Source organism: Lipotes vexillifer, unplaced genomic scaffold (genome assembly GCF_000442215.2).
Source record: "Lipotes vexillifer unplaced genomic scaffold, Lipotes_vexillifer_v1.1 scaffold7, whole genome shotgun sequence".
In the NCBI taxonomy this organism is placed as follows: Eukaryota; Metazoa; Chordata; class Mammalia; order Artiodactyla; family Lipotidae; genus Lipotes; species Lipotes vexillifer.
The window spans coordinates 307,089-323,025 of record NW_006792683.1 but is presented as its reverse complement, the minus strand read 5'-3'; the positions used below and the strand labels follow the sequence as shown (position 1 = coordinate 323,025).

Here is a 15,937-nt window from a genome sequence, read left to right as displayed (position 1 = left end):
TTAGTAACATATTGTTTAGCCTACATATGTTTGTGTTTTTTCGTTTTTTTCCCCTGTAATTGATTCCTAATCTCATAGTGTTGTGGTTGGAAAAGATGCTTGATATGAATTCAGTTTTCTTAAATTTACTGAGGCTTGATTTGTGACCCATGATGTGACCTATCCTGGAGGATGTTCAGTGCACACTTGAGAAGAAAGTGTAATCTGCTATTTTGGGATGGAATGTCCTATAAATATCAATTAAATCTATCTGCTCTATTGTATCTTTTTTTTTTTTTTTTTTTTTTTGCGATACGCGGGCCTCTCACTGTTTGGCCTCTACAGTTGCGGAGCACAGGCTCCGGACGCGCAGGCTCAGTGGCCATGGCTCACGGGCCCAGCTGCTCCGCGGCTTGTGGGTTCCTCCCGGACCGGGGCACGAACCCATGTCCCCTGCATAGGCAGGCGGACTCTCAACCACTGCGCCACCAGGGAAGCCCCTATTGTGTCATTTAAAGCTTGTGTTTCCTTCTTAATGTTCTCTTTGGATGATCTGTCCATTTGTGTAAGTGAGGTGTTAAAGTCCCTTACTATTATTGTGTCACGGTCGATTTCCTCTTTTATAGCTGCTAGCAGTTGCCTTATGTATTGAGGTTTTCCTATGTTGGGTGCATGTATATGCATATATATTTATAATTGTTATATCTTCTTCTTGGTTTGATCCCTTGATCATTATGTAGTGTCCTTCCTTGTCTCTTGTAACATTCTTTATTTTAAAGTCTATTTTATGTGATATAAGTATTGCTACTCCAGCTTTCTTTTGATTTCCATTTGCATGAAATATATTTTTCCATCCCTTCACTTTCAGTCTGTATGTGTCCCTAGGTCTGAAGTGGGTCTCTTGTAGACAGCAAATATATGGGTCTTGTTTTTGTATCCATTCAGCAAGCCTGTGTCTTTTGGTTGGGCATTTAATCCATTCATGTTTAAGGTAATTATTGATATGTATGTTCCTATTACCATTTTCTTAATTGTTTTGGGTTTGTTTTTGTAGGTCCTTTTCTTCTCATGTGTTTCCCACTTAGAGAAGTTTCTTTAGCATTTGTTGTAGGGCTGGTTTCGTGGTGCTGAATTCTCTTAGCTTTTGCTTGTCTGTAAAGCTTTTGATTTCTCCATTGAATCTGAATGAGATCCTTGCCGGGGAAAGTAATCTTGGTTGTAGTTTCTTCTCTTTCATCAACTTAAATATGTCATGCCACTCCCTTCTGGCTTGTAGAGTTTTTGCTGAGAAATCAGCTGTTAACCTTATGGGAGTTCCCTTATATGTTATTTGTCATTTTTCCCTTGCTGCTTTCAATAATTTTTCCTTGTCTTTAATTTTTGTTAATTTGATTACTGTGTGTCTCACTTGTTCCTCCTTGGGTTTATCCTGCCTGGGACTCTCTGCGATTCCTGGACTTGGGTGACTATTTCCTTTCCCATGTTAGGGAAGTTTTCGACTATAATTTTTCAAATATTTTCTTGGGTCCTTTTCCTCTTTCTTCTCTTTCTGGGACCCCAGAAGGAGAAGGCAAATGTTGTTGCATTTAATGTTGTCTCAGCGGTCTCTTAGGCTGTCTTCATTTCTTTTCATTCTTTCTTCTTCTGTTCTGCAGCAGGGAATTCCACCATTCGGTCTTCCAGGTCACTTATCTGTTCTTCTGCCTCAATTATTCTGCTATTGATTCTTTCTAGTGTAGTTTTCATTTCAGTTATTGTATTGTTCATCTCTGTTTGTTTGTTCTTTAATTCTTCTAGGTCTTTGTTAAACATTTCCTGCATCTTCTCGATCTTTGCCTCCATTCTTTTTCCAAGGTCCTGGATCATCTTCACTATTGTTATTCTTTTTTTAATAGTTTTTTTTTTTTTTTACATCTTTATTGGAGTATAATTGCTTTACAATGGTGTGCTTGTTTCTGCTTCATAACAAAGTGAATCAGTCACAGACACACATATCTTCCCATATCACTTACGCCTCGCTCCCACCCTCCCTATCCCACTGCTCTAGTTGGTCACAAAGCACCGAGCTGATCTCCCCGTGCTATGCGGCTGCTTCCCACTAGTCATCTATTTTACATTTGGTAGTGTATATATGTTCATGCCACTCTCTCACTTTGTCACAGCTTACCCTTCCCCCCTCCCCATATCCTCAAGTCCATTCTATAGTAGGTCTGTGTGTTTCTTCCTGTCTTACCCCTGCGTTCTTCATGACATTTTTTCCCCTTAGATTCCATATATACGTGTTAGCATATGGTATTTGTCTTTCTCTTTCTGACTTACTTCATTCTGTATGACAGACTCTAGGTCCATCCACCTCACTACAAATACCTCAGTTTCGTTTCTTTTTATGGCTGAGTAATATTCCATTGTATATATGTGCCACATCTTCTTTATCCATTCATCTGATGATGGACACTTTTGTTGTTTCCATCTCCTGGCTATTATAAATAGAGCTGCAATGAACATTCTTTTTGAATTATGATTTTCTCAGGGTATATGCCCAGTAGTGGGATTGCTGGGTCATATGGTAGTTCTATTTGTATTTTTTTAAGGAACCTCCATACTGTTTTCCATAGTGGCTGTACCAATTCACATTCCCACCAGCAGTGCAAGAGTGTTCCCTTTTCTCCACACCCTCTCCAGCATTTATTGTTTCTAGATTTTTTGATGATGGCCATTCTGACTTGTGTGAGATGATATCTCATTGTAGTTTTGATTTGCATTTGTCTAATGATGAATGATGTTGAGCATTGTTTCTGGTGTTTGTTGGCAGTCTGTATATCTTCTTTGGAGAAATGTCTACTTAGGTCTTCTGCCCATTTTTGGATTGGGTTGTTTTTTTGTTATTGAGTTGCATGAGCTGCTTGTAAATTTTGGAGCTTAATCCTTTGTCAGTTGCTTCATTTGCAAATATTTTCGCCCATTCTGAGGGTTGTCTTTTGGTCTTGATTATGGTTTCCCTTGCTGTGAAAAAGTGTTGAAGTTTCATTAGGTCCCATTTGATTATTTTTGTTTTTATTTCCACTTCTCTAGTAGGTGGGTCAAAAAGGATCTTGCTGTGATTTATGTCATTGAGTGTTCTGCCTATGTTTTCCTCTAAGAGTTTGATAGTTTCTGGCCTTACATTTAGGTCTTTAATGCATTTTGAGCTTATTTTTGTGTAAGGTGTTAGGGAGTGTTCTAATCTCATACTTGTACATGTACCTGTCCCCGTTTCACAGCACCACTTATTGAAGAGGCTGTCCTTTCTCCACTGTACATTCCTGCCTCCTTTATCAAAGATAAGGTGACCATATGTGCATGGGTTTATCTTTCGGCTTTCGATCCTGTTCCATTGATCTATATTTCTGTTTTTGTGCCAGTAGCATACTGTCCTGATTACTGTAGCTTTGTAGTATAGTCTGAAGTCAGGGAGCCTGATTCCTCCAGCTCCGTTTTTTGTTCTCAAGATTGCATGGGCTATTCGGGGTCTTTTGTGTTTCCGTACAAATTGTGAAAATTTTTTTCTAGTTCTGTGAAAAATGCCAGTGGTAGTTTGATAGGGATTGCATTGAATCTGTAGATTGCTTTGGGTAGTATAGTCATTTTCACAATGTTGATTCTTCCAATTCCAAGAACATGGTATATCTCTCCATCTATTTGTATCATCTTTAATTTCTTTCATCATTGTCTTATAATTTTCTGTATACAGGTCTTTTGTCTCCTTACATAAGTTTATTCCTAGATATTTTATTCTTTTTGTTGCAGTGGTAAATGGGAGTGTTTTCTTGATTTCACTTTCAGATTTTTCATCATTAGTGTATAGAAATGCCAGAGATTTCTGTGCATTAATTTTGTGTCCTGATACTTTACCAAATTCATTGATTAGCTCTAGTAGTTTTCTGGTAGCATCTTTAGGATTCTCTGTGTATAATATCATGTCATCTGCAAACAGTGACAGCTTTACTTCTTCTTTTCCGATTTGAATTCCTTTTATTTCCTTTTCTTCTCTGATTGCTGTGGCTAAAACTTCCAAAAGTATGTTGAATAAGAGTGATGAGAGTGGGCACCCTTGTCTTGTTCCTGATCTTAGTGGAAATGCTTTCAGTTCTTCACCATTGAGGACGATGTTGGCTGTGGGTTTGTCATATATGGCCTTTATTATGTTGATGAAAGTTCCCTGTATGCCTACTTTCTGGAGGGTTTTTATCATAAATGGGTTTTGAATTTTGTCAGAAGTTTTCTCTGCATCTGTTTAGATGATCATATGGTTTTCCTCCTTCAGTTTGTTAATATGGTATATCACGTTGATTGATTTGCATATATTGAAGAATACTTCCATTCCTGGAATAAACCCCACTTGATCATGGTTTATGATCCTTTAATGTGCTGTTGGATTCTGTTTGCTAGTATTTTGTTGAGGATTTTTGCATCTATGTTCATCAGTGATATTGGCCTGTAGTTTTCATTCTTTGTGACATCTTTGTCTGGTTTTGGTATCAGGGTGATGGTGGCCTCATAGAATGAGTTTGGGAGTGTTCCTCCCTCTGCTATGTTCTGGAAGAGTTTGAGAAGGATAGGTGTTAGCTCTTCTCTAAATGTTTGATAGAATTCACCTGTGAAGCCATCTGGTCCTGGGCTTTTGTTTGTTGGAAGAGTTTTAATCACATTTTCAATTTCAGTGCTTGTGACTGGTCTCTTCATATTTTCTATTTCTTCCTGATTCAGTCTTGGCAGCTTGTGCATTTCTAAGAATTTGTCCATTTCTTCCAGGTTGTCCATTTTATTGGCATAGAGTTGCTTGTAGTAATCTCTCATGATCTTTTGTATTTCTGCAGTGTCAGTTGTTACTTCTCCTTTTTCATTTCTGATTCTATTGATTTGAGTCTTCTCCCTTTTTTTCTTGATGAGTCTGGCTAATGGTTTATCAATTTTGTTTATCTTCTCACAGAACCAGCTTTTAGTTTTATTGATCTTTGCTATCGTTTCCTTCATTTCTTTTTCATTTATTTCTGATCTGATCTTTATGATTTCTTTCCTTCTGCTAACTTTGGGGTTTTTTTGTTCTTCTTTCTCTAATTGCTTTAGGTGCAAGTTTAGGTTGTTTATTTGAGATGCTTCCTGTTTCTTAAGGTAGGAATGTATTGCTATAAACTTCCCTCTTAGAACTGCTTTTGCTGCATCCCATAGGTTTTGGGTTGTCATGTCTCTATTGTCATTTGTTTCTAGGTATTTTTTGATTTTCCCTTTGATTTCTTCAGTGATCAGTTCGTTATTAAGTAGTGTATTGTTTAGCCTCCATGTGTTTGTATTTTTTACAGATCTTTTCCTGTAATTGATATGTAGTTTCATAGTGTGTCGGAAAAGATACTTGATACAGTTTCAATTTTCTTAAATTTACCAAGGCTTGATTTGTGACCCAAGATATGATCTATCCTGGAGAATGTTCCATGAGCACTGGAGAAAAATGTGTAGTCTGTTGTTTTTGGATGGAATGTCATATAAATATCAATTAAGTCCATCTTGTTGAATGTATCATTTAAAGCTTGTGTTTCCTTATTTATTTTCATTTTCAATGATCTGTCCATTCGTGAACATGGGGTGTTAAAGTCCCCTACTATGAATGTGTTACTGTTGATTTCCCCTTTTATGGCTGTTAGTGTTTGCCTTATGTATTGAGGTGCTCCTATGTTGGGTGCATAAATATTTACAATTGTTATATCTTCTTCTTGGATCGATCCCTTAATCATTATGTAGTGTCCTTCTTTGTCTCTTCTAATAGTCTTTATTTTAAAGTCTATTTTGTCTGATATGAGAATTGCTACTTCAGCTTTCTTTTGATTTCCATTTACATGGAATATCTTTTTCCATTCCCTCACTTTCAGTCTGTATGTGTCCCTAGGTCTGAAGTGGGTCTCTTGTAGACAGCATATATATGGGTCCTGCTTTTGTATCCATTCAGCCTGTCTGTGTCTTTTGGTGGTAGGATTTAATCCATTTACATTTAAGGTAATTATCGATATGTATGTTCCTATTACCATTTTCTTAATTGTTTTGGGTTTTTTATTGTAGGTCTTTTCCTTCTCTTGTGTTTCTTGCCTAGAGAAGATCCTTTAGCGTTTGTTGTAAAGCTGGTTTGGTGGTGCTGAACTCTCTCAGCTTTTGCTTGTCTGTAAAGGTTTTAATTTCTCCATCAAATCTGAATGAGATCCTTGCTGGGTAGAGTAACCTGGTTGTCGGTTTTTCTCCTTCATCCCTTTAAATATGTCCTGCCAGTCCCTTCTGGCTTGCAGAGTTTCTGCTGAAATATCAGCTGTTAACCTTATGGGGATTCCCTTGTGTGTTATTTGTTGTTTTTCCCTTGCTGCTTTTAATATGTTTTCTTTGTATTTAATTTTTGACAGTTTGATTAACATGTGTCTTGGCATTGTTTCTTCTTAGATTTATCCTGTATGGGACTCTGCTTCCTGGACTTGATTAACTATTTCCTTTCCTATTTTAGGGAAGTTTTCAACTATAATCTCTTCAAATATTTTCTCAGTCTCTTTTTCTCTTCTTCTTGTGGAACCCCTATGATTCAAACGTTGGTGCGTTTAATGTTGTCCCAGAAGTCTCTGAGACTGTCCTCAATTCTTTTCATTTTTTTCTTTATTCTGCTATGCAGTAGTCATTTCCACTATTTATCTTCCAGGTCACTCATCCGTTCTTCTGCCTCAGTTATTCTGCTATTGATCCCTTCTAGAGTATTTTTAATTTCATTTATTGTGTTGTTCATAGTTGCTTGTTTCATCTTTAATTCTTCTAGGTCCTTGTTAAATGTTTCTTGTGTTTTTCTCTATTCTATTTCCAAGATTTTGGATCATCTTTACTATCATTATTCTGAATTCTTTCTCAGGTAGGCTGCCTATTTCCTCTTCATTTGTTAGGTCTGGTGGGTTTTTATCTTGCTCCTTCCTTTGCTCTGTGTTTTTCTGTCTTCTCATTTTGGTTAACTTACTGTGTTTGGGGTCTCCTTTTTGCAGGCTGCAGGTTCATAGTTCCCGTTGTTTTTGGTGTCTGTCCTTAGTGCCTAAAGTTGTTTCAGTGGGTTGTGTAGGCTTCCTGGTGGAGGGGACTAGTGCCTGTGTTCTGGTGGATGAGGCTGGATCTTGTCTTTCTGGTGGGCATGTCCACGTCTGGTCGTGTGTTTTGGGGTGTCTGTGGACTTATGATTTTAGGCAGCCTCTCTGCTAATGGGTGGGGTTGTGTTTCTGTCTTGCTAGTTGTTTGGCATAGGGTGTCCAGCACTGTAGCTTGCTGGTCGTTGAGTGAAGCTGGGTGTTGGTGTTGAGATGGAGATCTCTGGGAGATTTTTGCTGTTTGATATTACATGGAGCTGGGAGGTCTCTTGTGGACCAGTGTCCTGAAGTTGGCTCTCCTACCTCAGGCACAGCACTGACTCTTGGCCTTGGCACCAAGAGCCTTTCATCCACACGGCTCAGAATAAAAGGGAGAAGGAGTAGAAAGAAAGAAAGAGGATAAAAGAAAATAAGAGTAAGAAAAAATAAAATAAAAAATAATTAAGAAAAATTTTTTTTTAAAAAGTGGAAAAAAAAATACAGACAGATAGAACCCTAGGACAAATGGTGAAAGCAAAGCTCTATAGACAACATCTCACACAGAAGCATATACATACACACTCACCAAAAGAGTAAAAGGGGAAAAAATAATAAATCTTGCTCTTAAAGTCCACCTCCTCAATTTGGGATGATTCGTTGTTTATTCAGGTATACCACAGATGCAGGGTACATTAAGTTGATTGTGGAGATTTAATCCACTGCTCCTGAGGCTGCTGGGAAAAGTTTCCCATTTTCTTCTTTGTTCTCACAGCTCCCAGGGGCTCAGCTTTGGATTTGGCCCCGTCTCTGCGTGTAGGTCGCCCGAGGGCATGTGTTCTTCGCTCAGACAGGACGGGGTTAAAGAAGCAGCTGACTCGGGGGGCTCAGGCTCACTCAGGCCGGAGGGAGGGGTACGGAGTGCGGGGCGAGCCTGCGGCGGCAGAGGTCAGCATGATGTTTCACCAGCCTGAGGCGCGCCGTGCGTTCTCCGGGGGAAGTTGTCCCTGGATCCCGGGACCCTGGCTGTGGTGGGCTGCACAGGCTCCCTGGAAGGGAGGTGTGGATAGTGACCTGTGCTCGCACACAGGCTTTTTGGTGGCGGCAGCAGCAGCCTTAGCCTCTCATGCCCTTCTCTGGGGTCTGCGCTTTTAGCCGCGGCTCGCGCGCGTCTCTGGAGCTCCTTTAAGCAGCGCTCTTAATCCCCTCTCCTCACGCACCAGGAAACAAAGAGGGAAGAAAAAGTCTCTTGCCTCTTCGGCTGGTCCAGACTTTTCCCTGGACTCCCTCCCGGCTAGCCGTGGTGCACTAACCCCTTAAGGCTGTGTTCTCGCTGCCAACCCCAGTCCTCTCCCTGTGTCTCGACTGAAGCCGAAGCATCAGCTCTCAGCCCCGCCCGCCCCGGTGGGTGAGCAGACAAGCCTCTCGGGCTGGTGAGTGCCGGTCGGCGGCGATCCCCTGTGCGGGAATCTCTACGCTTTGCCCTCTGCACCCCTGTTGTTGTGCTGTCCTCCGCAGCTCTGAAGCTTCCCCCCTCCACCACCCGCGGTCTCCGCCTGCGAAGGGGTTTCTTAGTGTGTGGAAACTTTTCCTCCTTCACAGCTCCCTCCCACTGGTGCAGGTCCCGCCCCTATTCTTTTGTCTCTGTTTATTGTTTTTTCTTTTGCCCTACCCAGGTACGTGGGGGCATTTCTTGCCTTTCGGGAAGTTTGAGGTCTTCTGCCAGCGTTCAGTGGGTGTTCTGTAGGAGTTGTTCCACGTGTAGATGTATTTCTGATGTATCTGTGGGGAGGAACGTGATCTCCGCGTCTTACTCTTCCGCCTTCTTCCCCTTCTCCCACTATTGTTATTCTGAATTGTTTTTCTGGAAGGTTACCTATCCCCACTTCATTTAGTTGTTTTTATGGGGTTTTATCTTGTTCCACCATCTGGTACATAGCCCTCTGCCTTTTTATCTTGTCTTTCTTTCTGTGAATGTGGTTTTGTTTCACAGGCTGCAGGATTTTATTTGTTCTTGCTTCTGCTGTCTGCCCTCTGGTGGATTAGGCTATCTAAGAGGCTTGTGAAAGTTTCCTGATGGGAGGGACTGGTTGTGGGTAGAGCTGGCTGTTGCTCTATAGGGCAGAGCTCAGTAAAACTTTAATCCGCTTGTCTGTGATGGGTGGGGCTGGGTTTCCCCCCTGTTGGTTGTTTGGCCTGAGGCGACCCAACACTGGATCCTACCTCGGATTTTTGGTGGGGCTAATGGTGTACTCTGGGAGGGCTCACGCCAAGGAGTACTTCCCAGATCTTCTGCTTCCAGTGTCCTTGTTCTCCCCCCCCCACGCCTCTGCAGGAGACCCTCCAGCGCTAGCAGGTAGGTCTGGTTCAGTCTCCTCTGGGGTCACTGCTCCTTCCCCTGGGTCCCGATGTGCACACTACTTTGTGTGTGCCCTCCAAGAGTGGAGTCTCTGTTTCCCCCAGTCCTGTCGAAGTCCTGCAGTCACATCCTGCTAGTCTTCAAAGTCTGATTCTCTAGGAATTCCTCCTCCCATTCCCAGACCCCCAGGTTGGGAAGCCTGATGTGGGGCTCACAACCTTCACTCCAGTGGGTGGACTTCTGTGGTATAATTGTTCTCCAGTTTGTGAGTCACCCACCCAGCAGTTATGGGATTTGATTTTATTGTGATTGCGCCCTCCTACCGTCTTATTGTGGCTTCTCCTTTGTCTTTGGACGTGGGGTATCTTTTTTGATGAGTTCCAGTGTTTTCCTGTTGATGATTGTTCAGCAGTTAGTTGTGATTCCGGTGCTCTCACCAGAGGGAGTGAGAACACGTCCTTGTACTCCGCCATCTTGAACCAGTCTCGCCTCTTCTTCCATCTTTCAACCAATTTATGTGTTTTAATCTAAAGTATGTGTCTTATAGATGGCATATAGTTGGAACGTGTTTTTTTTGTTTGTCCATTCTGCCAATCTCTGCCATTTAGTTGGACAGTATAGCCCATTTACATTAATATAATTAGTGATACTTCTGCCATTTTGCTGTTTATTTTCTATATTTCTTAGGTCTTTTTTGTTTCTTAGTTCCTTCATTTCTTTTGTGTTATATAGATGTTTTATACTGTGCCATTTTAGTGTCCCCCCTCCCTGCCCCTTAACTGTATGTGTTTGATTTATAATGATTTCCTTTGGATTAATCCACCTAATGTCAACAACTTTGCTTATATAGTTCCATCCTTGCATTCTGTATGCTATTTTTGTTACAATTTATGTCTTTATGTATTTTACATCCAACAAAATAAATTTCTAATTATTGCATTATGCAATTGTGTTTTAAATCAGATAGAGAAAAAGGGAGTTATAAACAAAAATGTGTGTATAACGCTGCCCTGCTTTTATTTAGAATGTTAGGCTAAGGCTAATATCTGATAAGGCTGCTGAAACAAGGCTCAAACAAGACTGAAACATTTAAGTAAACCTTTACTAAGTGGTTGTATACTAAGGGTAAAAAAAAAGAAACGAGAAGAATAAGAATTAGACAGTTTAGTCTTAATAATATACCTTCCTCTCCAGCCTGTGTCCCATTTTAGGACCTGGCATATATATATATTTTAATATTTATTTATTTATTTGGCTGTGTCGGATCTTTCATTGCAGCACATGGGCTCTTTGTTGAAGCACACAGGCTCTCTAGTTGTGGCACACAGGCCCTCTGGTTGTGGTGCATGGGCTTTAGAGTGTGTGTGCTTAGTTGCCCCGCAGCATGTGGGATCTTAGTTACTTGACTAGGGATCGAACCTGTGTTCCCTGCATTGGAAGGCAGATTCTTAACCACTGGACCACCAGGGAAGTCTCAGGACCTGGCATATTTTTATGGGCTAGGTACCATTTTAGCACCCATCCTTACCACTACCTTCCTCAATGTCTAGGTCCCAAGAGAGAATGACCAAAGTAGAAATAGTTGTTTTACCAGCTTAAGATCAGATACTGGTTTCCTTTTAGAGGTCCTCTCCCTTTATCTGTATGGTTGGCTTTGGGAATGATCACTTCCCTCACCACATTAAGGATGATATCATAACTATTTGCAGGAAGCTTTCCTGTTTCAGTAGAACATAGACTGTATCAGACGATCTTTCTGTACAGTGACCCCTCCAGGACATCCATGTAGATTTGTCCAATAAACTGGTATTATAAAACTCAGAGTTGGAGTCACAGATTTGTGAGTTACTAGCATAGTGGTTTTAGTGTTTAGTTTCCGTTAAAACAATGGAAATGGATAAAATGAAAAGAGTATGTTTTTCAAAGTGTCTGGAATGTATCTTGTTAATAAATGTGGAATTGGTTTCTGGGTAGATGGATGAATGACTGAACGAATGTTAACTGCTTCTTGTGAGGTAATTATTAATTTTACAGATCGTGTTTCATCTTGTTTGGGTTGAACTCTTATTCTGCCTTAGCTCTTTTTAGACCATTTGATTCTAAAGCTCTTTTGATACCCTTTTAAAGGGAGAATTATTATTAATGATTACAAGTTTACATTTTTTGTAAAGAAAAAAAATTTAAGGAAAGGATATACTAAAATTAGTTTTTATCAAACTTGATTATGAATAATGAGTGAATCAGTGCCCCTTTTAAACTTTTTGGTGGTTTATCACTAATTACAGGAAAAAATCTCTTTATGTAAAGTGGAAATTATTTTTTAAGTTTTATGTATTGGAGAGTGTAGGTTCATAAAACTTTGCATTACAGTCAAGTATTATCAGGGCCTGTATATTGACATCTTATTATGTTATTTTTATTAATATAATTTTTATTTGAGGTAAAATGAAAAATAATTTTAATTTAACCTTACTGTATTTTGTCAACTTGATTAATTGCTTCTTTTAAGTTACTTGGTCTAGAATTCCTTTAATACTCACGTTTGGGAGTGGAATAGGTTTTAAGTGTTCCATGATTAATCACTACCATGTTGTATGGAGGGTTACCTATTACTTCTAAAATTTAGGACCAATTTATCAAATCATGTGTAATTGTGTATTGCATTATATTTATTGATGTTTGATAAATTTGGTTATTCTTTCTATACTTTTGTGAGATAGGGTTCTATATTTTAGTTAAAATTTAAGGGTGAAAAATCTCCATGAGAAAACCAGCATAATTAAGACCTGAGCAATGGATTTGAGATGCATTCTTGAGACTCAGATTCTTTGCTATTCCTCAGTCCACCAGATCCCACCAGATTCCACCAGCTCAAGGCTTTAACCTAGAATTTACCATCCCCTTTTAGAATAGAAGGACTGATAAAATGTTATTGTATTTAAGAAATATCACTATACTAAAGCTAATTACATGTTTAATCTGAGAGATGCTTTTAGAATTGTCTCTTAAAGTGTTGTAGTGTTGTAAAGAAATCATTCCGATTATTAGGTTTTTGAAGTGATGTGCATTCTATGTTTTGACATAGTTAGCTGAAAGTAAGATGGTTGGAGAATATGTAAACTGTAAAGAAATCATCTTTTCTTCCCAGTATTGTGTGTCGAATGCCTCTTTTTCTCAGAGGCAGAAATAGATTTTTTTTTTTTTTTTTTTAAATCACTGGTTGTTTCTAGCGATGTCACAATTCTGTGAGCTGGTAACAAGGGTAATGTAGGGAGAGGCAGAGGCAGAGATCGGGGTATTTTTTTTTTTTTTTTTTAGAAAAGGTATAATCAGGTTTATTTAATACAGGTTAATGAACTGTTGATAGCATATATGGGTCAGAGTTATAAAAAAGATTTTGGGGCCTCCCTGGTGGCGCAGTGGTTGAGAGTCCGCCTGCCGATGCAGGGGATACGGGTTCGTGCCCCGGTCCGGGAGGATCCCACATGCCGCGGAGCGGCTGGGCCCGTGAGCCATGGGCGCTGAGCTTGCGCATCCGGCAACGGGAAAGGCCACGACAGTGAGAGGCCCACATATTGCAAAAAAAAAAAAAAAAAAGATTTTGGAGAAGAGAATAGATATTAAAAGGTGTTTTTCTAGGTAGAAGGGGCCTAAAAAGGGAAGATTTGCCATAGAGGTTTTGGGTTGAACCCTGGAAAGAATCAAACCTGATCAGACTTGAGGTTGTTCTTAAAAAAGGGTATTTCCCCCCCCTACTTTTCACCTTTTTATGTGATTGAATAATATGTGGGGCCTGGTAACAAAGAAAAAATAACCTCATTAGATGACAGTGAATAATGAACTGACCCAGAGAAAGATGAAATACAGAAGCAACTGCAAAAGCCTTAAGCTGTTTTGTGCTGAAGACTTGTTAGGGAGAGAAATAATGTGGAAAGGCTGTGGTTATAGGATCATGGTCTTTGGAGGAGGACTAATAGAAACAGCTACCTTTATTGAGTACCTGCACTCCATATTCATACAGCATTATTCCCATTACAGATAAGAAAAGGGAGCCACTGAGGTAGGGTAGAGAGATTCAAATTCTAAACCCAAGGTTTCGTCAGTGATTTTCAAACTTTAATAAAGCAGCAGATCCATTTTTTTTTCCTCCATAGGGAAATCTTATATGGAACCCCATATACTCTATGGAAAAAGCCTAAACTGGTTGAATCAGGGTAAGAGCACCTGATTCAGCTTCTTTCTTTGGCCTTCTTTCCTCTTACTCTCATTTTCAGAAGCTCTGAACTCTGGTTGGAAAATCATTAAATTTCACCATACTACTTTCCTTCATCACTTGGTGATAGTGGTTGAAAATTGCCAGAAAAATACCCTCTGATACCTGCTGTTTGGTGATAGTCTGGTACCCATTTCATGAAAAGGGTGTTAATAGTATTTACATGTAAACTTGTACTTACGTTTGTGTCTTAATCTGTTGGGGTTGCCATAACAAAATACCATAGACGGGGTGGCCTAAACAGCAAACATTTTTCTCACAGTTCTGGAGGCTGGGAACACCAAGATAAAGATGCCACGGATCTGGTGTGTGGTGAGGGCACACTTCTGGTTCATAGTCTTCTCATTATAACCTCACGTGGTAGAAGTGTCAAGGGAGCTTGAAGCCTCTTTTCTAAGGTCACTAATCCCATTTCTGAGGGCTCCACTCTTATGACCTAATCACCTCCAAATGGTCCTACTTCCAGATACCATCACATTGGGGATTAGGTTTCAACATAAGAATTTTGGGGTTGCAGGGGGACACAGAAAAATTCAGTGTATAGCAGTTTGTAATCAACACTTTTTATCGAAAGTGTATTTTTAAGAGGTTAATTTTCTTTGTCTTGAAGGTTGTGGCAGCATTGCCTGAAGATATGAGACCAGGTTCTAACTTCTATGGTTTTCCATGGGAATTAGTGATATGTGCAACTATTGTTGGATTTTTTGCTATTCTCTTGTTTTTGTGGAGAAGTTTTCGATCGGTAAGTAACCAGTGCTCTATATACTAAGAGAATGTTCGTTCTGTCTTCATGTTGAACAGGTAATATGAGAAACATATCTTTTGTTTTAAGGAAACAGGTTATTGTTATGTGGGCTACTCATGTTAATGTGTGGCTACTAGAAACTGAATATGGATTTAGAGGAATTTTTTGAAGTGTAAAAATTAAAAAAATTCTCTGTAGGAGTATTCCACACTAATACTAAAACCCTACCTCTATTTCTTTTTTTTTTTTAATTTTTTATTGGAGTATAGTTGATTTACAATGTTGTGTAAGTTTCAGGTGTACAACAAAACCTACCTTTATTTCTTACTTGCTTATTATTTGGGGTCTGTGTTTATTTTTAACAGTATACTATACATCTGTGAATATACCACCCAACCTGGAGTCAAAGACACTGACTGTCACCTATATTTAGGTGATCCTCCCTCATTTCATCCCCCTGCCTCCCTGTACTAGAGGTAATCCTGTTCTGGATCCTGTGTTAATTATTCCCATGCCTTAAAAAAAATTTTTTTTTGGTCATATGTACACAAATCCTTCAGAAGTGTAGTAATTTTGTAGTCTCATGCCATATGTCATGTTTTGGAACTTTTTTACTCCATCCTATATTGCTAAGATTCATCAATATTTTTGACCCATTTTGATTGTTTTAAGAATATTATATTGTAAGAATATACTACAATTAATTTATATATTTTATGGTCTTGGGCCTTTGAGTTGTTTCCAGGTTTTTTTCTATTACAAATAACGCTGTTGGGTAGTTTCTTATACTTGTCTCCTGTTGTATATTTATAAGTTTCTGTTGGGAATATACTAGGTGTGAGATTACTGTGTTATATAGTATATTGGAAGTTCTGCTTTTAAAACTTAATACCAAATTCTTTTCCAAATTGTCTGTACCAATTTATACTCCCAACAGTAGTATATAAGAGGTCCTAGAGATCCATTTGATCTGTGTCATCTCCAACACCTGTTACTGTTGACATTCTTTATTTTTGCCACTTGAATGGTGTCTTAACCATGGTTCTGATTTGTATTCCTTGATCACTAGTGAGATTGAAAACTCAGTAAATTTATTGGCCATATGTATTTTTTCTTCAGGGAAATATTTATGTCTTATACCCATTTTTCTTTTGAGTAGTTTGTTGTTTTCTTTTTTATTTGTAGGAGTTCTTTATCTATTCTTGATGATATCCTTGTTGATTATCTATATTGCATATGTCCCAGTATGAAACATCATTTCATTTTTCTTAAGATGTTTTCTGATGAGTAGAAATTCTTTTTTTGTGTGTGTGTGTGGTACGCGGGCCACTCTCTGTTGTGGCCTCTCCCGTTGCGGAGCACAGGCTCCGGACGCACAGTCTCAGCGGCCATGGCTCATGGGCCCAGCCGCTCCGCGGCATGTGGGATCTTCCCGGACCGGGGCACGAACCCGTGTCGCCTGCATCGGC

The 15,937-nt window shown here is 39.4% G+C and overlaps 1 protein-coding gene across 6 annotated transcripts in view; it reads left to right on the top strand.

Moving 5' to 3' along the window:
* The window catches only part of MIA2 (MIA SH3 domain ER export factor 2), a 91,206-nt gene that overhangs the window by 10,451 nt on the left and 64,818 nt on the right, over positions 1-15,937 (top strand). For 5 of the 6 annotated variants that reach the window (XM_007465785.1, XM_007465784.1, XM_007465786.1 and 2 more), the window contains one exon: positions 14,334-14,465. In XM_007465785.1, coding sequence (XP_007465847.1) covers positions 14,334-14,465 — 132 coding nt within the window. Of the gene's footprint in view, positions 1-14,333; positions 14,466-15,937 lie in introns of those variants that run through there. The other variant, XM_007465788.1, reaches the window with a different exon arrangement.